This window comes from Leopardus geoffroyi, chromosome C2 (genome assembly GCF_018350155.1).
Source record: "Leopardus geoffroyi isolate Oge1 chromosome C2, O.geoffroyi_Oge1_pat1.0, whole genome shotgun sequence".
Classification (NCBI taxonomy): Eukaryota; Metazoa; Chordata; class Mammalia; order Carnivora; family Felidae; genus Leopardus; species Leopardus geoffroyi.
In genome coordinates this window covers 126,928,894-126,954,720 of record NC_059333.1, presented here as the reverse complement: position 1 = coordinate 126,954,720, position 25,827 = coordinate 126,928,894, and the positions used below count along the sequence as shown (strand labels likewise).

Below are 25,827 nucleotides of genomic sequence, written 5' to 3'. Positions count from 1 at the left end.
TATGAAACTATACCTTCATGTAGTGTTTAAAGATGTCTGCAGCTGCATGCATGTCAACAATATCATAAATGATAAGTTTGCTGAAGGCAGCAAGTAGATTCCTTCTTTTATGTAAGGCCTCAATTTTATTAGCTTCATCTTCTTCATCACCCTCTAACCACAGAAAATAAATTCGTTATGAACTTTGGCCCTTTATACAAGGTAAAACAAAATAGACAATCTGTATAATCAAACACTGGCTTATAACTTTACAAGTAGTACCATTCAGTTTTAGATAAGATAAACATTGTGATTATTTTAGGGTGGTATATTTAGTTGCACTGATTATACATTTAGTAGGTACCAAGGTTCCTACTTCCAAGAGACTGTCACAGCAAAGATTGCGTAAGATAAGCAAGTCATATATAAATTCTTTTTCTGATATTTTTATCCTAATAATACTGTTGTCTGTCAATCTTGAAGATGCTATCTCTTCTAATTTCAATTACATGCTATTAGCTATATTTTAACAGAGAAGAAATTTCTGGAAATGTTTAAGACATAGAGAAAAAGTTTTCTTTTAGAAAGAAATATGCGGGGAGTAATGGAAATATATGGAGGTGTTAGTTTTCAGTGCTTGTCCTGAACATGGTTACATTATACATTTTGCAAAACATTTATGCATATATACATTTTTTAAAACAAAGCTTACTATCAAATACTTTCCAAATGAGAAGTGTTTCTTCCTCAGTTTTTTAATTCTCAGGTCCCACTGGCTTGTCTATCTTTGATCCCTGAAAAAATTTCTTCATAAGGCTCCAGATGTTCACATGATAATGTTTGTTTTAGGCTCTGTACTGACGTTCCCATGTCTTGGCCTGCCCATACTTGGAGAGTGTTCTTTCTTTCCTTCTTCACATGTATATATTCAGAAAAGAACTTACTCAACTTTTCTCTTCCCTTTCCATTAATTACTCCTGCTGTGAAGCACCAAGGCTTCGAGAAGTTGGAAATCTTTTTGCTTAAAACAAGTAGTAGGTAAATTTTATCGCCTGTGATTAAAATGGACTCTAGAGATTTTGTTTCACAATTGAGTATTTTCTAAAATGTTCTGTTAAGTAAAGAACACTCTAATAGCACCAGACAGATCTGCAGATTAGATATACAGATCTTAAACAGCTGAAATAATCTATTTCACAAATATCCTATATAACATTTATTTATAGTCAGCCTAATTATGCTATGTTATCATTATGCAGGTTTAGCATAATTTTGACTGGTAAGGTTTGATAACAGTCTAATAGCACTTAATACCTTACAGTTACATTTTGTTAAGAAATATATGGTGATTCTCAGGAATAGAAAGGAACTTGGATGCTTTCCTTTAGAGAAATTGTGAACCTGGACATAGTTCAATTAGGAACATATCTATCCTATATATACATTTTGCACATGTGGGAAATGACAAATGTACACATTTACTGTAGTATAATTTATAATAAGCAGAAGATTGAAAACTAGGGGTGCCTGGGTGGCTCAGTCTGTTAAGTGTCCAACTTTAGCTCAGGTCATGATCTGGCAGTTAGTGACTTTGAGCCCCATGTTGGGCTCTGTGCTGACAGTTCAGAGCCTGGAGCCTGCTTCAGATTCTGTCTCCCTCTCTCTGCCCCTCCTCCGCTCACACACTCATGCACACTCTCTCCCTCTCAAAAAATGAATAAACATTAGAAAAAAAAGATTGGAAAGTAGCCTAACATCAATCAATAGGAGACAGATGACATAAATTATGCTATAACGAATAATTATGCTATAGCTGTTGGAAAAAGAATAAAGAAGCTCTGTATGTAGTGACAGGGAAAGACCTCTGGGGTACTATTCTAAAGAAGGGAGACTTTCACTGTGTACATTTTTATTCTTGTTGGTTCCTGAACCACATGAATGCATTAACTCTTTTTTAAAAGAGAGAAATGCTAGTACTTTTTAGGACTGAATTTGAATTTTTTCCTAGTATCTTTTGTGATCGGTAAAAAAAAAAAAAAATCAATATTATATTGATGAGATAATAACTACAAATACCCATGCTCTGGTTCTCTTCGTCTTGGTCAATGAAAACATGATCCATCACAAAACTGAGGAGTTCAGACTGGAGTCCAGTATCTGGATTAAACACCAAAGGCTGGAGGCCTTCCCTGCCACCTGTCATTAATTGGTGGCTAAATATCATCAGAAGATCACAGAGTAACATGAATGCCTAGAATGCAAAAGGAATTAATTCATCAGTAATGTAATATATAAATATAACTATAACTAGAGATCAATGTTAATGAAAACATACTAAATTAAATGCACTTCATTAACAATACCATAACAGAAACTGAGTAGTTTTAGTTTCCAAACTTATTGAATATACTTTTTCTCATTAAATACTAGTCCCATTTAAGACTTTTCCTCCCTAAACATAATCTATTTCTTTTACATGGCTGTATTAACTCAAAACAGTTAAGAGATTTTGACTTGAAGTTAAGAAAAATGACTTAAAGCTAATTGTGGAAATACAAAATGAACAGAATAAATTATGACAGAGGACAGAAATCAATCATACACTTCTTAATCAAATAATAAGCATAAATCTTAAGACAAACTGTATTATTCAACAAATTGCAATGCAGTACTCTAAATCTTAAAGCTACTATTTAAGGATTCTGCTTTAAAAAAATCTAACGTGGGGGCGCCTGGGTGGCTCAGTTGGTTAAGTGTCTGACTTCAGCTCAGGTCATGATCTCATGGTTCATGGGTCTGAGCCCTGCATCAGGCTCTGCTGACAGCTCAGAGCCTGGAGCCTGCTTCACATTCTGTGTCTCCCTCTCTCTCTGCCCCTCCTCAGCTTGTGCTCTTTCTCTCTCTCTCAAAAATAAACTTAAAAAAAAAAAAAAATCTTTCAGTAGGTTTAAAATTGAATTTAAGACCATTCACATAAAAATCACTATATGAAAGCTTGCCACAAGTTTAATCACATAAGGGAATTTTCAATACATTTCCTAAAGAAACAGTATGATAATGTTGTCAAATTTGCCCTATTTAATGGATGGTATGAAATGAGTCTGTGTTATCAGTTTACTGTAACTGAATGATTTTGTTGTAGGATAATTGAGGGCTCTGGTAACTCAAAACAATTCACTTACCTGTTCTAAATATTGATTTCTATGGGAAAACACAATTTTGGTATGTATTTGGAGATGAGTGCATACTTGGCTGTCTACCTCCAGCAAGAATCATGGCAGTTCATGCTCTGACTACACCACCATGAACTACTAAATGTCTAAAGATATTCAGAAAGAGCCACTTGAAAAGGGGAGCATGAAGAGAATCCAGGGGGATGGATATATATAGAGAAAGAGAGAGGGAGAGGGAGAGGGAGAATCCAGGGGGAGGGAGAGGGTGAGGGAGAGGGTGAGGGCAAGGCAGAGGGCAGAGGGCAGGGGCAGAGGCAGAGGGAGAGGCAGAGGGAGAGGCAGGCCACAGTTTTGGACATCACCAGTGATGATGCACAAACAATGAATTTTTGGTTTAAATGTCCTAAGCTAGGTAGTTTTAGACAGCACTCACTGATGGGGTTCAGCAGGTTTAGAGAGTAAGGTTTAGAGAAGACCATCTCTGTTCCCATTTAAGTTAGATGCTGATAACTTAATAGATAACTAATAGATGTGATAACCTACTTAGAAGGGATAGCAAAATGTGAGTACTACAGTATTCTAATTAACTAGACATTTTCTAGTCCAACATTACGATGAAAAGAAGAATATGGAAAAAAGTATTCTTTTATATAAAACAGTATATAGAAGTTTTTATATAAAACAGTATATAAAAGTACTTACCAGAAGAATAGTATAATTAAACAGTTTTAAAAAATCGCTTCATGGAAACAGTACTGCCTCGGGCTCTGCTTTGACCCTCTTTGGGCTGTGCTGCCCTTCCCAAGGATTGAGGAGTCTGCTAAACCAGTGGGATATATCCACCTGCACTCCTACTATCCAAGTACAGGGACTCAGGGATTCCTTGCCCTAAGAGACCTGATTCTGCTATCAAAGCCTGCACAGCCCTCTTCTCTGGGGAGACTATATCATTTGTGTGTGTACTCCAGGTCTCAGGGTGGCTGTTTGAGGGGATAATGTTGACAGTTTGGATTTATGGGCTGAAGTGTTTACATGCATGTGTGAGAAGTTCTTCCTGGTGTGATGAGAAGAGGGTAAGGTCAGAGGAGGGTGGACCACAGGCCAGCTTCAACCCTCCCAGTTTTGGGATAGAAGTCCCAGGAATCAGGAATTATGGAACCAGGTCATTATGATAGTGTATTTGTCTAGATAAAAAGACATAAAACAAATCTGTTAGCTTGCTTTGTTAAGTTAAATATTCAGACATCCATACTTTTGTCCCAAGTTCCATAAATGTTAGGGATAGATCTGTATGTTAAGAACTGTCATAAAAAATTTACATCTTCTTACTGTTCTTCAATGAATTTAGTTATCTTTATTGAGAGCTCTTAACTGATAATTTCTTACCTGTTCCTTCACTGGAGTATTAACATTAGATAGGCACTGTTGGCAAACAGCCAAAAAGGATTTCACTGTTTTCCTCAATACCAACAAATCCTCCTGTAAGACACATTCAAATTTGCAAACATGAATTACAATATCCTATAAACCTGATCCGTAAGAAATAATAAATGGAAATAGCCAATTGACTTACTGTTAAGGAAATTCATAAAACCAAATTTATTGTTGGGAACCAAATCATATAGTTATTTCCTAGTTATCCTAATGGACAGGGGCATAATCCCAAACACTCAATTCTATTTAGCTATGGAATGCTCAGTATGATTTCCTCCAACATGTTTTCCTTTATAAATATGGTTTACTTGGGTTAATATTAAAATTGTTAGACATTCCAAAATACATACTAGTTGGTAGTAAGGTGAGGGGGCGGAGCAGCACACTGAAAAAAAATCATTAAGCAACAAATGTGCACTTAATTTCCCCCATATTCTTAGCACTCTGCAAAATGTCAAGGGAAAAAAACTAAATGTTTTTTGAGAAAAAATAATTTTAAAACAGTGTCCTTGCCCTCAAGGGGTTAACATCCTAGCAGGGAATTAGGCTAATCACAGAGTAATTAAATGTTCAATTTTTTTTTTTTTTTTTGTACTACCTCTAACTGTAGCAGAGAGAGCTGAGCTGGAGGGACTTTTATAAAAGGATGGGCTTTAATTTAAAATTGAATGAGTGAACAGGATTTAATTAGATGGCCATATAATATTCAATGTGAAACATTTAAAAAGTATAAAAGGAAATTTAAATTTATCAAGCATTTAAAAAGTATAAAAGGAAATTTAAATTTATCAAGCACCTAAATGTGTCAGGCACTGGTTTGAGGGCTTAGTGTTACATAATCTAACATTTATATTGATTAGTAGTAGTCATTATTAGCAAGAGTTTGAAGCCAGGATTGTCTGATATCAGAGCTCATATTCTCACTAATGAGGAAGACACATGAGATAATTCAGTATTACATCGATATTTAAAATAGTAATGAAGAGTAATTAAATTAGGCTGATGTAGAAATCACTTCTAAAAAGTATTCTGTTACTAAAGTTCTTAAAACTACTCTTTGTGCAGATGACAGTACTAATTCCTTTTGGGGATCTTCACATCCCAAATAAAGATACTTAAAAAATTATACACATTTCCTTTTGCTATCATGAGTGTAGTATTTGGAAGAAGGAATAAGCTCATTTTGTGCAGAATAGTAAAAAAAAAAAAATGCTGTCTTAAAAACTTTTCATGTTCCTGCAGATGAACACCCAATAACCAAAACTCAACATTCTTTGACCTTCTCTAATTTCAAAGATTCATTATACATCAGGGGAAACAGACAAGAGAACAGTCAGCTGCAACAGAATGTAAGAAATACTATGTTGGAAAGCCTAATTCAGAGTCAAAAGTAGTGACAGAAGTGCTCCCAAAGAAGGTAACATGTAAGCTGAGCTCTGAACAACGAAAAATTATCCAGCTATATAGAAAAAGGTATCCCAGAGGGCACAAAATGTTCAAAAGCCTGAACATGCTTGTGAGAGGCTGTTAATTTATTGTGGCTGGGACACAAATACGGAGGTGAGTGGCAAGAGAGAAAGCTGAAGAGGAAAACAGGATTTATTTCCATTTAAACAGGAGATCATTTAAAATTCCGTGTTAAATCATCTGGTTATTATCCTACTAGCAATAACGAACTACTGTAGAAGAATCTTTATTATGAGAGTGCTACAATTTTGTTTTAAAGAATAATATTATAAGCAGAATGGAGAATGATATGGAATAGGGAGGTTAGTTAATAAGAAATACAATCTTCTGCTGAGTGCTAATTATGTACTAAGTACTGTGTTCTACAGGCCATAAATTTAAATCTCACAATCACCATATGAAGTAAGTGTTAATATTCCTTTCATACCCATGAGGAAACAACTTCAGAACACCCATGGATTCTAAGTGATAGGGTAAGGATCCAAATGTAGGATTATCTTACTCTTGTGACTCTAAAGTAGTCCATGCTCTTAATCATTATTCTCTGGTTCCCTTACATATTAACAAAGGCCATAGGAATAATTTAGAATGAGGGTCTGAAAATAAAATGTTGGCAGTGAAGATGTGAATAGACTGAAGAGAAATTATAGAGCAGCAGCATAGAATTTAGGAACTAATCAGAATGGGGCTGTTGATGAGTCCTAAATTTCCAGGTAGTCACCTATTAGGTGGATTATGGTGTTTATCACTGAAATAGTTAATGTAATAGTTCACAAAAATGCTAACATAATAGTTCAATTTTAGAGATGATGATCTGAGATTCCTGAAAAATATCCTACTGATGTTTAGTAGGCCATTGAATATAAGAGTTCAAAGGCCATGGGAAAGAATTTAAGCAAGAATAAAGATCTGGCAGTCCTCGGCATTTAAACGGCAACAGACATGATGGAAGAAGATGAGATCACTCAATGAGAATATGTAGAGAAGGTGGACAAAAGTATCTTGGGGAACACCAACATTTAACAGATGGATAAGGAAGAAGAGCATATGAAGAAATCTAAGAAATGGTATGAGTAGGAATAAAAACCAGAAGAATATGGCATATTCTGGAAAGAAAACATTAAAAAATGGTTTTCTAAAAAATGTTTATTTACTTATTAAAGTTTACTTATTAAGAGAGAAACCAAGAGCAGGGGAGGAGCAGAGAGAGAGAATCTCAACTTGACTCCAAGGATCGAATTCACAAACCATGAGATCATGACCTGAACCAAAATCAACAGAGGCTTAACCAACTGAGCCCCTCAGCTGCACCTAAATGTTTATTTTGAGAGAAAGGGTATGCACACATGTGAGTGGATGGGAGAGGCAGAGAGAGAGAGGTAGAGAGATAATCCAAGCAGGCTCCATGCTGTCAGCACAGAGCTAGATGTGGGGCTCAATCTCACAAACCATCAGCTCATGTCCTGAGCTGAAATCAACAGTTGGATGCTTAACCAACTGAGCCATCCAGGTGCCCCAGAAAATGTTTTTAAGGAAAAAAAAAAAACATTAAAAAATGGAGATAGTAATTTAATAGTGACAAATGCCATAACAGAAAAGACAGGCTAAGGATTAGAAAGTATCCCATAAAACAATGATGAGGTTGTGAGTGATCTTGGGGAGAAAACTTTTAATGGAATTAAAAGGGCTGAAGTCAGACTGCAGTGGAAATCTTCCATTTTCTTGAATGGAAGAAAAAGAAGGCAACTCTTTGCTGAATAAGTAACTGAAAGAAAAAAAGCAAGCCATGCTACTGACTAGCTCTATGATCTTAGTCAATTATTTTATGTCTCAGAATTACAGAGTTTAAAAATCTATAAACAAGACAGCTGAACTATGAGATTCTATGGTACTCTGTGATTCTGCTGAATTCACTCATAGGCACTCAAACGAGAACAAGACAGGTGCTAAGTGATAATAAACCTCCCACTATTCAAAGAATGAATGTTCACTGTTCCACTGCTAGTACCTAGAATAGTGCTTGGCACACGGAAGGTGTTTAATAAATACTTACTGAATGAAATGCAAGTATACGTAATACAGATAATATCACAATCCTAGGGTCAATGTGTAATATCTTCATTTTATCAAACTCTAAACAGAGTTTGAAAAAATGGTGCTAGGAGGTATTAATGCTCCTTTATTTCCTTAAATTTCTCAGCGTGCAAAGAAGCAGTCTAGGGAATCAGCTATCTTTGGAGTTGAAGCCAAATATTCCTTTAAAGGTCGATCATAAAGCAGATGTGTCTTATGTAAAATGGTAACTTGCCAATTCTTTTGAAGAATTATAAATTTAACATCGCAACTAAGTAAGCAGCCTACCAATGACTAATCAGTAGAAGTATTTTAAGAAGAAACTGGAAATGGGAAGCAACCAAGAAAATAGAAGCTAAAGGCCTTTAGCAGTAAAGTTTGCACTAGATTTGAATGCAACTTAAATATTATCTGAGTGCTCAAGAAAATTAATTTAATTATAGTCAGTTCGATTCCATTAAGAGAAATATAAAACTAAGAGTTTTAGGTAAATGGGCAGAGATACTATATATTTTAACTAAATCTTATATGGTAAAGCCCTTTAAACAGCTGGGAAGAGACAGGTTCTTGTAGATTTCAGAATACAGTGCTTTTATTCACTTTACAATATTTCATTTGATTAAAATAGTTGGAATGATGATTCCCAAGGCTGTGATTGTGCTAAGTTAAGGCAGGTAACCACTTCTGGGATATGTGGTAATAAATATCTTGAGAAATTTTCAGGATGTTCAATCAAAACTTTAAAAGAGGTTCAGGGTTTGCCAGCTTAAAGCTCAAGTATTAAGGTAAGTTTCACAGAATGGGCTTTATTCTTAATGTCTCTTAAAAAACAAGAATAAGGATAAGAAAAAATAAAAACCTAAAAAGATTCTAAATAGGGCCAATAATAAGAGCTTAGTTTTAAAAGCACAAAAATTAGTAATTTACTTGAACTCCTTTAAAATATAAACCACTGAGGGGCACCTGGGTAGCTCAGTTGGTTTCAGTATCCGACTCTTGGTTTCAGCTCAGGCCATGATCTTACAGTTTGTGAATTCGAGCCCCATGCTGGGCTCTTGCTGACAGTGCAGAAGCTGCTTGGGATTCTCTTACCCACAGCCCTCCCTCCCCCACTTTCTGCCCCTCCCTGGCGCACTCTCTCTCTCTCAAAATAAAGAAATAAACTTAAAAAATTTAAATATAAGCCACTGGCTATTTTAAAATTTGAGAAAACTTACTACATTCCACATATTCTAGAATGAAATACTTTCTCTCCTGTTGTAATAGTTGCAAAGTCATTGTGAAAAAAATTAAGTATGTTCAACTTACACTGAATAAACAAGAGCATTTTGTATGCGGTATTTTTCTGGGCTAAAATTCAATAGTAATAAAGTTAACATTTACTGGCACTTACTGTGTACCAGGCACTAATCTTAGCTTTTCATGAATTAAATTCAACTAATCCTCATAACTGTGATGGGTACTGATATTATTATCACTCCCATTTTATATATGAAGAAACAGGCACAAAGATGTTAAATGCAGGCCCAAAGACCAAAGCAGTGTGCCTCTAGTCTGTGCTCTTAACCATTTTGCTATAATGACTTTTTTCTATAAGTTGAGAAAATTACTATGTTGAGGAAACAGGCATTATGGAGGTAAGATATTTGAAACTCAAATTACTCAAGTATATTTACATATAAACAAAACAGCCAGTCAACCTGATGGACTCTGAAAAACAATAACCCAAGAACAAGATATGCTGATTATCCAGACTGCAATTTTAAGAAACTAGAATATTTAGGGAGTACCTCTACAACTTTTAATAGGATGGTACTTTACTTATAAATTCCCTTACAAGCCAGAGTACCTGAATTACAGAGATGAGAACTAAACACAGTGAACAGAAGAGTAATCTGCCACTTAGTCCAGGATAAGCTATATATAAACTAAGTATATGGTACTTCTCTTCAAACACTTTTTCCTAAGTGAAACAGTATTGTCTCTTATTTTCAGAAAGCAGCTTGGCATCATGAACACTTTTCCCTAAAGTAGCTATGGAAAGGAATTCAAATGGGTCAGGTGATAAGATTATACTGAGACTTAAGTTATATCTTGGGGCTAGATTCTTTCATATCCATTTTGCAAGCTGCTTAACTAGCCTGGCTGAAGTTTTTCATTTTTTTGGTTTTTTCTTCCTGGTAGTACTGAAACCAAAATTTCAAGGAATTAAGATGTTTTACACCCTGGTCGGCAAAATCTCAACAATGAAAAATTTTCAACAAGGCTGGCATAATTAAGATGGTGTATTTATCATATAAGCCATATTAGAAAGAAGTTTTCTCAAAGGCACAAAGGCTCAAAGTTGACTTACTCTAACATCTTGAGAAGAAAAACAGATCTTAAATGTAGACTGTGCCTTAAGAACCAAGTATCTCAACATGATTATAGTCAGTGGAGAAAGGTCAGAGTTTAGTTCCTACACACACGAATATGTAGCTACTGTAGATCTGACATGCAGCATGGTAGATTTTGTCCTTCATCTGCATTTTGGAATCATGTTGGAAGTTAAGTTTGTCCCTTTGGTCCTAACAGTCACTATTTTGCCCCTATAACTCTGACTTCTCCTTTAGCTTTCTTCATTTTTGTGATTCCTTTTTATTACGTATCACAACTTTACATGTCGAGAGAAAGACTAAATTTAGTTGTCCTTTTATCTACAGCTATGAAATACCCTTAAGATAACCACAGCCAGAAACTGAAGCCACAGAAAAACTAGTAGTACATCCATAAAACTCATTCAGTATTACCTGCCAAATACACATTTTTAGAATGGGCATAAATAGAAAAGTTGTAAAATAAGGACCAAGACCAGGTCAAAGATGTCAGGATATGAAAATAAAGCCTGTAAAGAATTTGGTGATCAGTGTTCATGACAAAAAAGGGGCACAAGACTAGTTACCCAGAAAAGACAAATAGGGTTATTGACAAACAAGACCATGGGGTTACCTTACGAAGCCAGGGATTGGCAAACTTTTTGTGTAAAGGGTCAGATAGTAATATTTTAGGCTCCATCAGCCATGCAGTGTCTGTCCCAACCACTCAACTCTGACAAATAATATAAAAGCAGCCCTATATAGCACATAAATTATTGAGCATGGCTGTGTTCCATTAAAACTTTATTATAAAAACAGGGGACAGGCCACATTTGGCCCATGGCCTGTAGTATGTCCTGTCTGTACTGGGCTATAAAGCTCTTTGAAGTATAAACTGTGTTATGTTTACCTGTATTTAGCACCCTTACTAACACATAGTGAGGCTCATTATTTTTCAGCCCAATAAGTGATTATTCACATTAAATATGATAAAAACAAATGAAACTATATTCATTCACTTGGGATACATCAGTGAGCAAGAGACATAGTAAAAAGTGTCACCACTATAGTGGGGTACACACTATGTTTAAAACTGCTTTCATATGTTTCAGCTCCATGTTTAAAAACCCTTTAAAACTGCTTTCTTGTATGAATAGCTGCTACTAGCTTCTCTTTTGGGGGATGGGGACAGGGTGTGCCCCTTCTGTGAATACACAGTAAATTAACTACTGAATATTTAACCCCCAAATGTAATACCTAGTTTTCAGTGTTGTTGCTGTTCTTGGTAATTTGAATCCCCACCTGCTGACTCTTGCCATTGCCTCAGATTAATCCATTTATGATCCAGGTACCCTTAAACAGCCTACTGTAGTTCCAAAACATCTTCTGACTTCCTTCCTATAGTGTACCAAGATGAAGGAAGCTAAAGGAGGAATCACAGGGGCAGGGGAAAAGTAGCGACTGTTAGGACCAAAGTGAGAGACCTGAATCCCCAAATCATTCCAAGATACAGATGGAGAACAAACAACTACCATGTTTTCTCTACACTAGCTACTGGGCATGTTTACCCACTTCCACAGCCTAAGATAATAGTTCATTTAGCACCCATTTTTGGTTGTGAAAGGGGAGACTAGGAAAGCATAGACAAGGACTCAGTTTAATGCCATCAAAACAAAGTTATTGTTTGCTGAAACACTTTTTTCAATTCAGTCTTCCCAACAAACATATCCAACAGTGATTGATCACATACCCATTAGGAAACTCAGGTTCAAAGGTGAAGTAACTTGCTTATCTTTGCCACAGGAGGTAAAAAATGGCACCAAAATTCAAACTTACATTTAACTCCAAAGATAATGCTCCGACACAAAAAATTCTGGAAATATACCTTATTTACAAAGTAGGAGCTTCATATATATATATATATATATATATATATATATATATATATATATATATGAATTGGGTATGTGACAAGAAATCATATAACAAATACCTAGAAATTTTAGAATGGCTGCTGGAAAAAACATTTTAAAAACAAAAAACCTATTGTAGGAAGGAAAAGCATTATGATATCAGAGGATATTAAATAGAATATAAAACACACATTTCCTTTCTATTCTAAATGGACAGAGGACAACAAACTTCTTTTATCACTTATTCTGGTGAGGCAAATCTCCAATCTCTGTACAAGAAAGTGGGAAATGTTATGTTTTATTTAAACATTCTTAAAACTGCTTTAGACCTCAGATAAGCTCTGTTAAAACATACTTTTACATTATAATAACTGTTACTTAGAACAGATCTTCTCAGTCCTGGCTTACTACTTATATGAAAGGCATTATATATGTTAAGGAGTTTCAGTGTTTATAAATTAGGTGCTTTAAAGACCACTGTCCCCGTGTAAGTAGAAACAGCACCTGACTGGACAAGCTAGTAAAGCTTGAGGAAGACTTACATGGTCTTTCCCCACCAGACAGCAATGTTCAAAACTGGAGGCCCAGGAGGAATAGGGTTGCAAACAGCATGTAATCCTTAACGGAATGTTAGAATCATGGCTTGTAAGTTCTTTTCTAAGTTGAACATATTTACTTCTGATTTCTGAGATTTTTAGAATGTTATATAAAATTTTGGAGAAGTTTGGAATCTGGTATAAACAGTCATCTACTTCAGTATTCCAGACTTCTTATTTTTCCTTCAAAGAACATTCTGAGAGCTGAACAAGAAAAGGGTATTAAACAAGATCTGGATCCTTTTCCCCTAACTTTCCTAGACCAGCCATGAGGCACCTGAGATAGGACTTAATATTAATAGAAACATAACTATCAAAGAATGACTATGAAGTCTTGGAACAATCAAAAGGAAAGGCTTTAAATTAACTAGATACTTACTGAGGATGGAATTCTCATGAAATAAAAGGTAAGGGTTAAAGATTTAAGAAGAAAAGAATGAAGTAAAATGGTTATATGCTACTAAAAATTTGTTCCGAGAGAGACAACTATTACTTCCCATTCTTGGCCCCATTCCTTCCCCATACAAAGCAGTTAACTCTGCAGATGGAGAGGTATTTTATGATTCTAGGAATCTGGAGCAAGGTCCCAAGTGAGCTCCCTTATTTTTGTTATTTTAAAGGACTAGGAAGGGAAAAGAAAGAGGTGTAGAAAGCCGCCTGTAGATTTTTACACATTTTAAGACTATTTCTAGTACATTTCTAAAAATGTATGTTTGTATAAAGAATAGCAAGGTTAAACATGTCTCCTCACTGAGCTTGGCCATCTTCAGGTCCCACCTTCACCCTAACTCTTCCCTTCCTCATTCTGTTTGGAGGTAAACAAGTTGGACTCTGCAGAGGAGACTCTTCAGTGAAGAAGGTAATGGAGGAATAAATTTTGCAGCTAAATACCTCAATAATAATGTGACTTACAGTTACCTGAGGGATGCTGATTTTCTTTAACTTAGAAGATTAGGGAATAGGGCCAGGGTCCAAAAGGCAGGGATGTCTGCCTCAGACCCTGTCTACCACTGTCTTAGGAACATGCAGGGTAAGGGAGAGAGCGACAAATTTAAGATTAGAGAGAGTAGGACAGCTCCTCCCAGGAGGGAAAAAAATACTTAGGGTAAATTCTAGATCCCCAGGCCAAAAAAGGCAATAGGGGCATTATATTAGCCCTAACTCTTATTTACCTGGCTCTTTAAATGTCTTTGTATATGTCCAGAAGGAGCTGAAGGAAGAAGGATGTTTTCTGTTAGAGAAGAGAAACTGAAGGCTGCTTCTACAGGACCAGCACTAGGGGGCACCGGAGCAAAGTATACTGAGCATGACCTGTGTGACTGCCAAAGAGCTTCAACTCTGGAAATTAGGGGAACAGAGGAAATACCCATTGGTGAAACCCAATGCACTTCCAGTTCAAATAAAGATCTAATCCTGTTCTTGATATAGTCTTCTCACATACTTTATTTTATACAAGTGTTCACTGTTGTGTTGAATTTAAACTTCAAATATAACTACCATTCATAAATTTCTGAATGACCATGTTCATGACAACAGAAAAGAAAAATAAATTTTAGAAAGTACTCTCTGAAAGGCAATTTGGCAATATAAATCAAGCCTTAAAAGTATGTACCATCTTTGACCCAGCATTTCCATTTCTAAGAATATAATACAGGATGAAACAATGTAAAACACAGAACAAACTTTTGTACCAGAATGTCCATCATGGCATTAATTTTATTTCTTAACATGCTTAAACAACCTAAATATCCAAGAGATAAGAGTGGTAAAATAAATTATGGTAGAGCTATACAATGGACTATCATGCATACATTAAATATATTATCTATAAACACTTAATAACTGAAGGAAATGTTGATTGTAGAGGAGACACAAAATTTTGGAAACTGCAAACACATTATGATTTCAATAAGACTGAAATATGTTAGAAAAAGTATTGAAGGAAAATACACCAAAATATCAACAGTGGTTATTCATAGGTGGTAAGATTCAGAAATTTTATTTATATATTTTTTACAATGAACAAGTACTCCAATAATAGAGGCCAAATTTATGAAAACCTTTCTGCTTTATATTATACACCAAACACTAATAAACAATTTATTAATCAAAAACATAAGTTGGCCTCATAACTGTATACTTAAACTGTAACCCACTGGGCATTACAAACTGAGGCATTTAAAATCACAGTCACTTCTCATTTAAATGTATCCTCCTCAAGGATACAGAATGATGAAAAGTGGCTATATAACATAACTTCAGTATCCAACTGATTAACACACATTGTTAGCTTGTGTTCAGCAAGTAGTCAACCAATGTGTCCTTAGAAAATTTGTTTAACAACAACAACAACGACAACAACAAAACTCTCTAGAACTAGTTGTATTAAAATCTTAATAACGGAAGAATTTAAAAAGTGCTAACAGAAGAACTACTCGATTGAGATTCAAAAGAATTGTGCTCTAAGTTTCTGATCTTAGTCAAGTCCCAATGTTTCTAAGTATCAGGTTCCTTATCAGTACAATGGGGCTATCATAACATCCACTTTAGAATTATTAGGAAGACTTAATTAAAGCATTTAATTCAAGTGATTTACAAAATCACTTGATGTAAAACATCAACAAATATTAACAGCAATGTCCTCTTCTAGGCCTTATCTACAACAGGTTCCATCAAATCACTTCCAAACTTCCTTATAGCTTTAATATCACATTTATAAACAATAGAATAATGTTGCTACAACAAATAAGATACAGGACACATTAGGCATTTTTCTAGTATTCATCCAAGTTTAACAACTCTGTGAGTTATATATGATAAGTCAAAACGTAAGATTCGGATGGAGAATCAAGATGTTTTTGTACTAATAGTTTTTGAAAGTTGTTGTGATAAAATTATCACTGTTAGATATCATCAATAAAAACAATCCCTCAAACAGTATCAAAAGGTATAAAGCAAAAAGTAAATTTATCTCCTTATGCCTGCCCCCAAAGAATTTCTATTTCCTAGAGCCAATCACTGTTGAGATTCTTATATATCTACCAGACATCTGCAGTTAAGGAAGTTATTAACCTTAGCAGATTGAAGAATTTTAGAGCTAGAAAAAATTGGCCCAATATAACTTTCAATTTTATAAGTAAGTAACCTGACACACGTAAGTGATTATTTTAGTTGTTATTAATATCTGGAACGCAATTCACAATAGATAAAATGCTATGACATAAATTACTGGTTTTAAAATTATCCAAGTGATTTGCCTCAAGGTTATTTACACAACAAGCTAATGATGTGGCTGGAACTACAGTTAGGAAGCTGATAACAAATGGGATAGTAATAATATATATTAAATGCATACAAAACTTACGTTTTTAAAGTTTCAAAGATCTTAAAGTTTCAAAGATATTCTACATCACACAGCGGATTAGAAAGTTTGGCAATTCATGAACTAGTTATTACTATGCATAAAAATCAATACAACTGTTTTATAAGGAGAAATCTTAGCAATGAGAGACTTTTAAAGTTTGCCTGTGTTTTGAAGATTCACGCTTTTCAAGATTATCACTTAGAGAATTACTTTTAAATTATAGATATAAACAACACACAATGATTAATTACTGAATACACTTTGGTTAAAAAAAAACCCAACAACTTCAAAATGAGAAGAAATAATGTGAGAGAGACACTTAAAGTAAGGAGAATTTCATATATGATATGAATGCACACAAGACTATAAACAGAAATCAACTGAATAATAAAGCACCTAAAAGATCCTGCAGCATTCTTTCTAGCATAAAGAAAATCAGTGTTGACCACAAAAGCTGCATTGCCACTGTGGCAATGACAACTACAAAATCTGTATTATGACTAATGACAAAAAATGAAGATATCTTTTATTAGAAGAATGTGTGAGAAATTAAACAGAAAGGTAAGGAATCTCAAAATAATTCTACCATAACAGGATTTAAAAAAACAGAAAACATTCAAAGAAGTGGGTTCAAGAATAAGTCTCACTCCAATTATGGAATATAGTTATAAAAGAACAAAACTGAAATTAAACTTAATAGAGGAATTAACCATTAATTATGCTAAATTTTTAACAAGTATATATTCCAATTTACTTAAATACAAGTATCAATATCCAGCCAAATTATAAAGAGCTCAGGTAACCTAAATAATCTAAGTGGAAAAAAAATGAATGCCAAAATCAGATGGAAAAATCAAAGTAAAAATTAAGTAATTGTGTGTAATATACACACTCTTGCTATCAAATTTTAATATATTACATATATTCAAGCTCCTTTAATTTTGCCATATTAAAGAACATTTCAAAGACATGAAAATGTAATACACCTTTAAATGACTTTTGTTACTAACAAAAGGTTAACTCTGATTTTTGCTTTTTAAGACTAACATTGTCAATAAAATAGAAAAATGAGGCGGCTAACCAATATATTACTGTTGTTCTAACTGAAAATAAATAAAACCCCAAGTATTTTCTAAAGGCAGAAAAATCCTCAAATTATTAACAGGAAAGAAAAGAATGCTCCATATCAAGTTGTTGGTTCTATGATGTATTATTAGCCTTCTTTACTGGTTGAATAGCACCTGTTTTATTAAGAGGAGGATATGTAAACATAATATTTTTATTTGGTTCTTTATCAAGTATTTGTTTTTACTCCTATGTTCAAGCCTTTCTCATTTCATGAGACAACTGAAATATATTTATATCTGTATCAGACAGTTCTAATATATAAACAGTATTTTTTTGGTCTGATTCTCTTCATGGTTCTGTTCATGGTTTCTCATTTTCTTTTTAGTTGAGTAGTCTTTACTATAAGCTCATTTTTCTTTAAATTTTCTTTGCCTCTTAGAGGCAAATTCCTTCAAAAAGGAATTACATTTGATTCTATTAGGTGCTTGAAGATATCACTACCACAAATATTTTAAATCAAAATCTTAATTTGCTTTAAAAAATTTCTTTTAATGGAGCACTGAAGTAGTATGAATTTAGGGTGGGAACCTGTATGAAAACTCGCTCATGGCTATCAACTTTCATGAAAGACGTATTTTCTCCCATTTAATCAATGACAAATTTTAAGACAGGCTATTTTCCTTACATCCCCCCATGAATGGAGCTGGTGTGGGCTTATTTCTAATTTACCCTTGTGTGGGAAGTAGCTCTTCAGGATCCCAAGTTTATCAGGGAGATGTGCTACCCATTAGATATTCCACCTTGGAAGGGCCTTGGGATTTGTCTAGATTAGACAATATCCTCAAGGTTAACTAGGCTTTAGGCTCTGATTTGATTCTCTTAGATCCTAGTTTCATTTTAATCTCTGATTTGTATTTCCTTTATTTCGAATGGCCATGCATAGATTAAAATTTTAAAAAATTTATCTAACAATTTGTTTTTAACAAGAATGTTGTTTAGTTTGGGCCCCAAGGTGCCATAATTCAATAACTAAGAGCTACACAGTATTACCTTCAATATTTTTCTTTTAAATAGCATGCCATTTATCAGAGCTCTTGTGGTTTCCACTACAATTATTCCTTATAAGACTTTTAACTTGGTGTATCTATACAACTCTGCATCTGTTGAAGAACTGGTTATCTTCCAAAGAGGTAAAATATACTTACTCATAGGATAAAGCAAAATTGATAACAATAATTATTATATATTTTATTAAAAATTATAATTTATTATAATAACTGGTAACAATAAATTATTAAATAATGATTTAAACAAGGTTATTTTGTTTTAGTAATAACCCTTCTGCCTTCAGAAACTCTTACTTACTTTGGAAGGAGAACCATCAGTAATTTTCACCAACTGCCAAAGAATCGAGTAATGGGAACACTGCAGTGCCTGTACGACTATCTGTATCAAATAAAAAAATTCAAACAAATGAGACATAATTTATGTTTGTACAGTATTAACAATGTTTATCATAGTTTTTTTCTTATAATAAGGTTTCAAGTCCAAATTTTTGTAGAATTAATGGAATGTGTAAAATAATATTTGGTTAAAAAAAAGACAAACCAACATATCAATCTAGAGAATAAAGATATAACATGCCTTGATAAATATGGACCCAAATAACACTATGTTTTAAACAAAAATCTACTGTTATGAATAGTTTGCACAGATTTTTAAAGGGAGACTGAAGAAATAAGTTTTATCCAAATTTTATAATGATTACTTTTGTTTTAAAGCATTTTTACTATGAAATAGAACACTTATACAGAAATGTACATAAAACATTTAATAACTTAATATAAAGAAAGTTATCTATGTAACCACCACCCAGATCAAGAAACAGAACATTGCCAGCAATTTCTCCAAATATTTTTCTTCCCTCTAAGGAAGGGTAATAGTCATTTTGACTTATCAGGCAGTCAGTACATTTTATCTACCTAAGTCTCCATGTCTAAATACTGAGTTTATTATGTCTAGTTGTGAATATTATATAAATGGAATCATGTAATATGTATTACTTTGATTCTGATTTCTTTCATTTTAACATTTATAGTTAGGATTCATACACATTGCTGCATATAGCTATAGTTCATTATTTCTTTATACTATATTTAGAATATCCTCCTATTTATTCATTCATTCCATTGTTGCTGAGCTTTTACAGTGCTTATAGTTTGAGGCCATCATGAATAATGCTGCTATGAACATTCTTATTCTATGTCTCCTGGTACCCATACATGCATTTGTCTAGCTAAGAGGTTCTTTAAGTTTTTAGTTCTCAGGACCTTTCTACACTCTTAAAAATTACTAAAAAATTCCTTTCAAAGAAACCTAAATTGCTTTTGTTTATGTGAATTATATAACACATTTATCATATTAGAAATTATAAGTAATGTTTCAAATACATATTAATTCATTTAAAAATTAATAGAGGTGCCTGGGTGTCCCAGTTTGTTATGTCTGACTCTTGTTACCGGCTCAGGTCATGATCTCACAGTCTGTGAGTTCAAGTCCATGTTGGGCTCTGCACTGATGGCATGCAGTCTGCTTGGCATTTGGTCTCTCCTTCCCTCTGCCCCTCCCCCACTTATGTGCTCTCTGTCTCTCTTGCTCTCAAAATAAATAAGTAAACTTAAAAAAATTAAAATGAAATTATATAATAAAGAATACATATTTCTGAAAAAGCACTAAATTTTCTAACATGAAAATCATTTAGTGGGAAGAATGGCACTGTTTCACAGTTTTGCAAATCTCTTTAATGTCCAGCTTAATGGAAAACAGGGTTTCAAATCTGCTTCTGCATTTTATTAAAATATGCTGTTTTGATTGAAGTATGTGAAGAAATTCCAGTGTCACAGATAGCTGGAAAAAGAATTACATTTTAGTAGCCTTTATAGATAAATGTGGATATTTTTTGACATGACACCAATACTTCAATGTACATTTGTGAGATAATAAAAGCAAATAATATCTTCCTCTTATCATAAAAATAGTTTGATCTCAAAGACCTGTCCTGGAAACTAACAGGGCTCTCCAAACTACACCTTGAGGGCCACTGTTGTACGAATAGGATTGCTGGATTATATAGTGTGTGCATGTTTAACTTTATGGTAGATAGTACCAAGAGTACTATCTTAATGTAGTATTAACTTACATTTCTCTAAATACTAATGGACATAGGCACATTTTCATTTTCTATTGGCACTGAATTCTTGTTCTATGAAATATCTGTCCCTATTTTCAGAGACAAATAACAGAATTCAGGAAGATAAAACTGGTTAAGAATCATAACTATAGTGGGGCGCCTGGGTGGCGCAGTCGGTTAAGCGTCCGATTTCAGCCAGGTCACGATCTCGCGGTCCGTGAGTTCGAGCCCCGCGTCGGGCTCTGGGCTGATGGCTCAGAGCCTGGAGCCTGTTTCCGATTCTGTGTCTCCCTCTCTCTCTGCCCCTCCCCCGTTCATGCTGTGTCTCTCTCTGTCCCAAAAATAAATAAACGTTGAAAAAAAAAATTAAAAAAAAAAAAAAAAAAGAATCATAACTATAGAATAATTTCATTTTGGATAGGCCTTTTACTACATTTTTGTTTGAATACATGATATATTTTTATTACAATAAAGCATTATCTAATAATATATTCCATCATTATAGTATCTATATTATCTTCCCCACTTGATCAACTAAAAATTATAAGAAGAGATATATGTAGATAATAAATCAAAATAGAAATCAGTAAGTAGAATGTGAAGAAAGTGGTTAAAATTTTAGCTGGTTTGAACTTCAAAAATTTTAGGATCCAGATCACATAAGCAAAACATATCTCCAATACACCTATTCACCACTGAAAATAACTCATCAGAATTAGAGGGATAAGTAGTGCTGCCTTTGATGTAACATCAGTAAGATGATGTCAGGATCTTATCAAACATAGTAATAATTAAATGACTGACTCATGTCAGAAACAAGACTACTGAAACACTGTCAAGTTATGAACATTAATGCTAAAGAAATCACCTCATTATACTCAGGAAATGCTCAATATGTGTACATGTACTGGTTGAGACATACTGTGATAACCTCTAATTTAGAATACAGGTACACTGGTAATGTGATTTGTGTGGAAGGAAAAGAGAATATTAAAAAAATTCTTATTTGAAACAACCTGAATTGTTAAACTACCGGAAAAGTAATATACAAATAACATTATCAGTAGGAAATTAAGATATAGAAAAAAGTAATGAAGAATAGCTTAATTTTACCATTTCTCCTAATCATCACAAATATAATTTCCTTTCCTTCTACATTTCTATTGACCTATATACTAGGAAGTTATGCAAACTGTTCCAAAGTTTTGCAGAAGTATCTTAGAAATGGTTATGAGGGAAGCAGACACTTGTCCACTCCAATATCTATTTCAAATACAGCATCCCCATTTTATTGTTTCATAGGTCAGTATTCATCATGAGTTTACTTCAAAAAGGCTCTATTGCATTATTTTAAAATAAAAAGCTCACTTTCACTGACTAGGAAGCATTCTGTCTTCTCACAGGTATAATTATATAATAATATACCTGATCCCATTTCAAAAGAAAATTTAGAATGCTTTCTTCCTGGCTTTACATCATTATCCTCCATACTAGTGATGTTATACTAACTTGTCCAGACATCATTTATTCAGCAACTTAATTTTTCTGTAGTAGAGACAGATGAAACAAGAAGGACAAACAACAAAAAACAGAAAAAGCCAAAAGAGTTTGTTTTAACTGGTGAGGACCACAGTCCTTCTCCCTTTCCTTGATTCCCTGGAGAGGGTCTTCCAATAATATATCAAATATAGGGCTGATGACAAAGAATTTCTTCCAAACCTACCCCTCTGTCCTCCTGTTTCCAAGAGCTAACACTGTTCCTGGGAGAACACAGTAATGTATACTGCACACTTCTGGGCAAAAGTAGTTAAGAAGCAGGAGTGCCTATTCTATCTTCTACTCTCCTATCTGCCAGCAGGATACCAATGACCCAGGAGACCTTGGGTCCTTGAATGACTGGGTGGTGCAGTGACACCCCACTTCCCTTAATTGCACTTTATAAGAGTGAGAATAAATTTCTATTGTGTTAAGCCACTGAGATATTGAGATTAGTCTATTATAGCAGTTAGTATTACCATAATCAACATAAAATTATTTATTAGCCCTTTTCCTTAATAATTACTTTTACCTATTTAAAGGAACCACAGCTCTTTATCTTTGATTAACAGATTGAATTAATGAGAGTCAATCAACTTCTGGCTAATGATATCACATATCCTAAAGATGAACTGTAGGATTATATGTAAATAAAGAAAGGTGGTGGGGAGGTGCCTGCGTGACTCACCTAGTTAAGTGTCCAACTCTTGGTTTTTGCTCAGGTCATGATCTCATGGTTTGTGGGTTTTAGACCCATGTCAGATTCTGTGCTGACAGTGCAGAGCCTGCTTGGGATTCCCTCTTTCCTTCTCTGCCCCTTCCCTGCTTTCTCCAAGTAAATTATTTTAAAAAATAATTAAAAAATGAAGACTAAATGACAAGCTCCTAGAATGTTTATGTTTTGAAAAACTGAATTTTTATGGAAAATACAATATGACTATAGAATAATAAGAAAAATGATTATGCATACGTAATATATACATGGGTAGATATATATTAACTACATGCATAGGGCATGTTTAAAATACTGAAAATCCACATAATGACTGTGGGATAAATTGGGGTTGTTTCACTTTTCTGTTTGCAAGAGACTTTAAGGGGTTGGAGGATCAATTTTTTTTAGTGGCTACATGCATGACAAGAGTAAATTCAACCTCATACTAGTCTGCTTTTCATATCCAATACTGGCTTTTCTATCATATTCAGAGTAGGTTAATGTGCGTGACAATATCCCCTTAAAAAAAAGTCTTTAGATGCAAATTGATAATCAACATGGCTTTACCAAGAAGAATGTAAGGCTGGCAAATAAGCACATGAAAAGATGTTTAACATCATTAGCATTAAGGAAATGTACATTAATTAAAAGCACAATGAGATACCACTACATACCTACAAGGAGGGCTAAAGTAAAAACTAATCAAGCGCTGCTAAGGATGCGGAACAAATGGGACTTTCGCGTTGCTGGAAGGAATGCAGAATGGTGCAGACACTCTGGAAAATGGTGTGGCAGTTTCTAATAAAGTCAAACACACACTGATACCCTAATACCTGCAACTATGCTCTTGGGCATTTACTTTAGACAAGTGAAAACTTATGTTCATATAAAAAGCTGTACACATATGTTCACTTTAGTTGTGACAGCGAAAAGATGGAAACAACCCAAATGCCTTTCAACAGGTGAATGAATAAAACAAACGGCTACACAATGGAGTAGAATTGAACCAACGATTAATTAAAAAATGAACCAACTACTGATTCAAACAATTTGGATTAATCTCAAAGGCATTATGGTCAGTGAAGACATTATGCACACTGAAAGATTTTATGTTCTAAAGGGTTACAACACTATGATTTCATTTATTTGGAAACTTTAAAAAGACAAATCCATAGTGATGGAAAACAGAGCAGTGGTTTGCAGGAGTTGTAGGTAGGGCAAGCATCTAATTATAAAGGGATCGAATGAAGAAAAAAGTAGATATGTGATATCCCTTGTGATGGTGATTATATAAATCTATGCACATGTTAAAATTCATAACTTTACATAAAAGAAAAAAAGGTCAGTTTTACCATATAATAATTAAAAATAATAGTCAATATGGCAAAGAGTTTGCAGTAATAATTTACTTGAGAAAATGCTAACAAAAGCAAAAACATTAAGGCAAGTCATAGTGGTAAGTAACAAATAATTCTTTAATAGAGAAGAAAGATTCCTAAGTTCTACATGTGCTTTGAGAATGAAGAATCATCCCATGCATTGTATTACCAGTGGCCGTAGTATACTATACATTAAAAAAAAAAATCATCGTAAGGGTAAAAAACAGAGTTAAAAATACAAATAGTAAAAGATTAACTTCTGCAACTAAGAAATTAAAAGACCTCTCAAGGAATGGATTACACAGTAGGCTAATGCATATTAATCCTTGACAGTTTTGGACCCTGGAATTCTGCTGTCAAGCTTTCTCATAAGTTCCAAGTAGTATTTAAAACAAGGAAGAGTGGGGCGCCTGTGTGGCTCGGTCGGTTCAGTGTCCGACTTCGGCTCAGGTCATGATCTCGCGGTCCGTGAGTTCGAGCCCCGCGTCGGGCTCTGTGCTGACAGCTCAGAGCCTGGAGCCTGTTTCAGATTCTGTGTCTCTCTCTCTCTGACCCTCCCCCGTTCATGCTCTGTCTCTCTCTGTCTCAAAAATAAATAAACGTTAAAAAAATTTTTTTTAAAACAAGGAAGAGTATGAAGAAAAATGTGATATGTCAATGATAAGGTCCAGTGTGGAATATTATAATCTCTTTTAGTGAGATTTCTTCATAGTGATCTCCAAAAGAGGGTTTGGCATATAGTGAAAAGGACACTGCCCAGGCATTCACATCATACAACCTTAGGCCTACTCTTAAACAGTTCATGTGTACTAGCCTTTTCTTCCCAAACAATGTAGGCTTTAACATCAAAAAAGATCTTGCCACTTTTCATGTCATTGATCAGCTTGAAAGATCCAATGAGCAATTTCTACTGCTGACCTTGAAATTCTCTAGTAATACAAGCAAACAATTGTCCAAACAACATATACAACATCTCAACCATTCCTAAATCATTAAGAAACCATAACATAATACTTAGTGGAGACAGAATTTTGGTCCACATAAAATGGTGAAAGTAGGGAACATTCATAATTCCAAGAGAAGAATAGTCACTTAAAGACATATTCAAAGTAAAATGAATAATTTATGCAAATAGATTCCAAACATTTTTTTTTAAGTTTATTTATATTGAGAGAAAGAGAAAGTGCAAGTGGGGCGGGGGCAGAGAGAAAGAGAGACAGAATCTCTCTTTTCGTGGGATTTGATCTCACAAACTGTGAGATCATGACCTGAGTTGAAACCAAGAGTCAGATGCTTAACCGAATGAGCCACACAGGTGCCCCCCCCAAACATTATAAAAAATAACACTATTAAAACACAAGAAAAAAAAGAAGTGAATATTTAAATGACTTAGAAATGTGTGGGAAGGCTTTCCAAGTAAGACATCAAACAAAAAACTGATTTCTGATTATATAAAGAATATTTATATACCAGACAACAAGATATAATAAAATTTAAAATTCCCATTGGTAAATTACTGCAACAAATGACATAAGCTTAAGAACATTAATATAAAGAACTTAAAAAGTAAAATGAAACTGGAGATC

The 25,827-nt window shown here is 34.1% G+C and overlaps 1 protein-coding gene across 3 annotated transcripts in view; it reads right to left on the bottom strand.

Moving 5' to 3' along the window:
- The window catches only part of STAG1 (stromal antigen 1), a 401,516-nt gene that overhangs the window by 34,759 nt on the left and 340,930 nt on the right, over positions 1-25,827 (bottom strand). For all 3 annotated transcript variants that reach the window (XM_045503549.1, XM_045503550.1, XM_045503551.1), the window contains 4 exons: positions 18,787-18,867; positions 4,539-4,631; positions 2,056-2,230; positions 14-153 (listed from right to left, as the gene is read on the bottom strand). In XM_045503549.1, the coding sequence (XP_045359505.1) occupies positions 14-153; positions 2,056-2,230; positions 4,539-4,631; positions 18,787-18,867 (489 nt within the window). The remainder of the gene's footprint in view (positions 1-13; positions 154-2,055; positions 2,231-4,538; positions 4,632-18,786; positions 18,868-25,827) is intronic.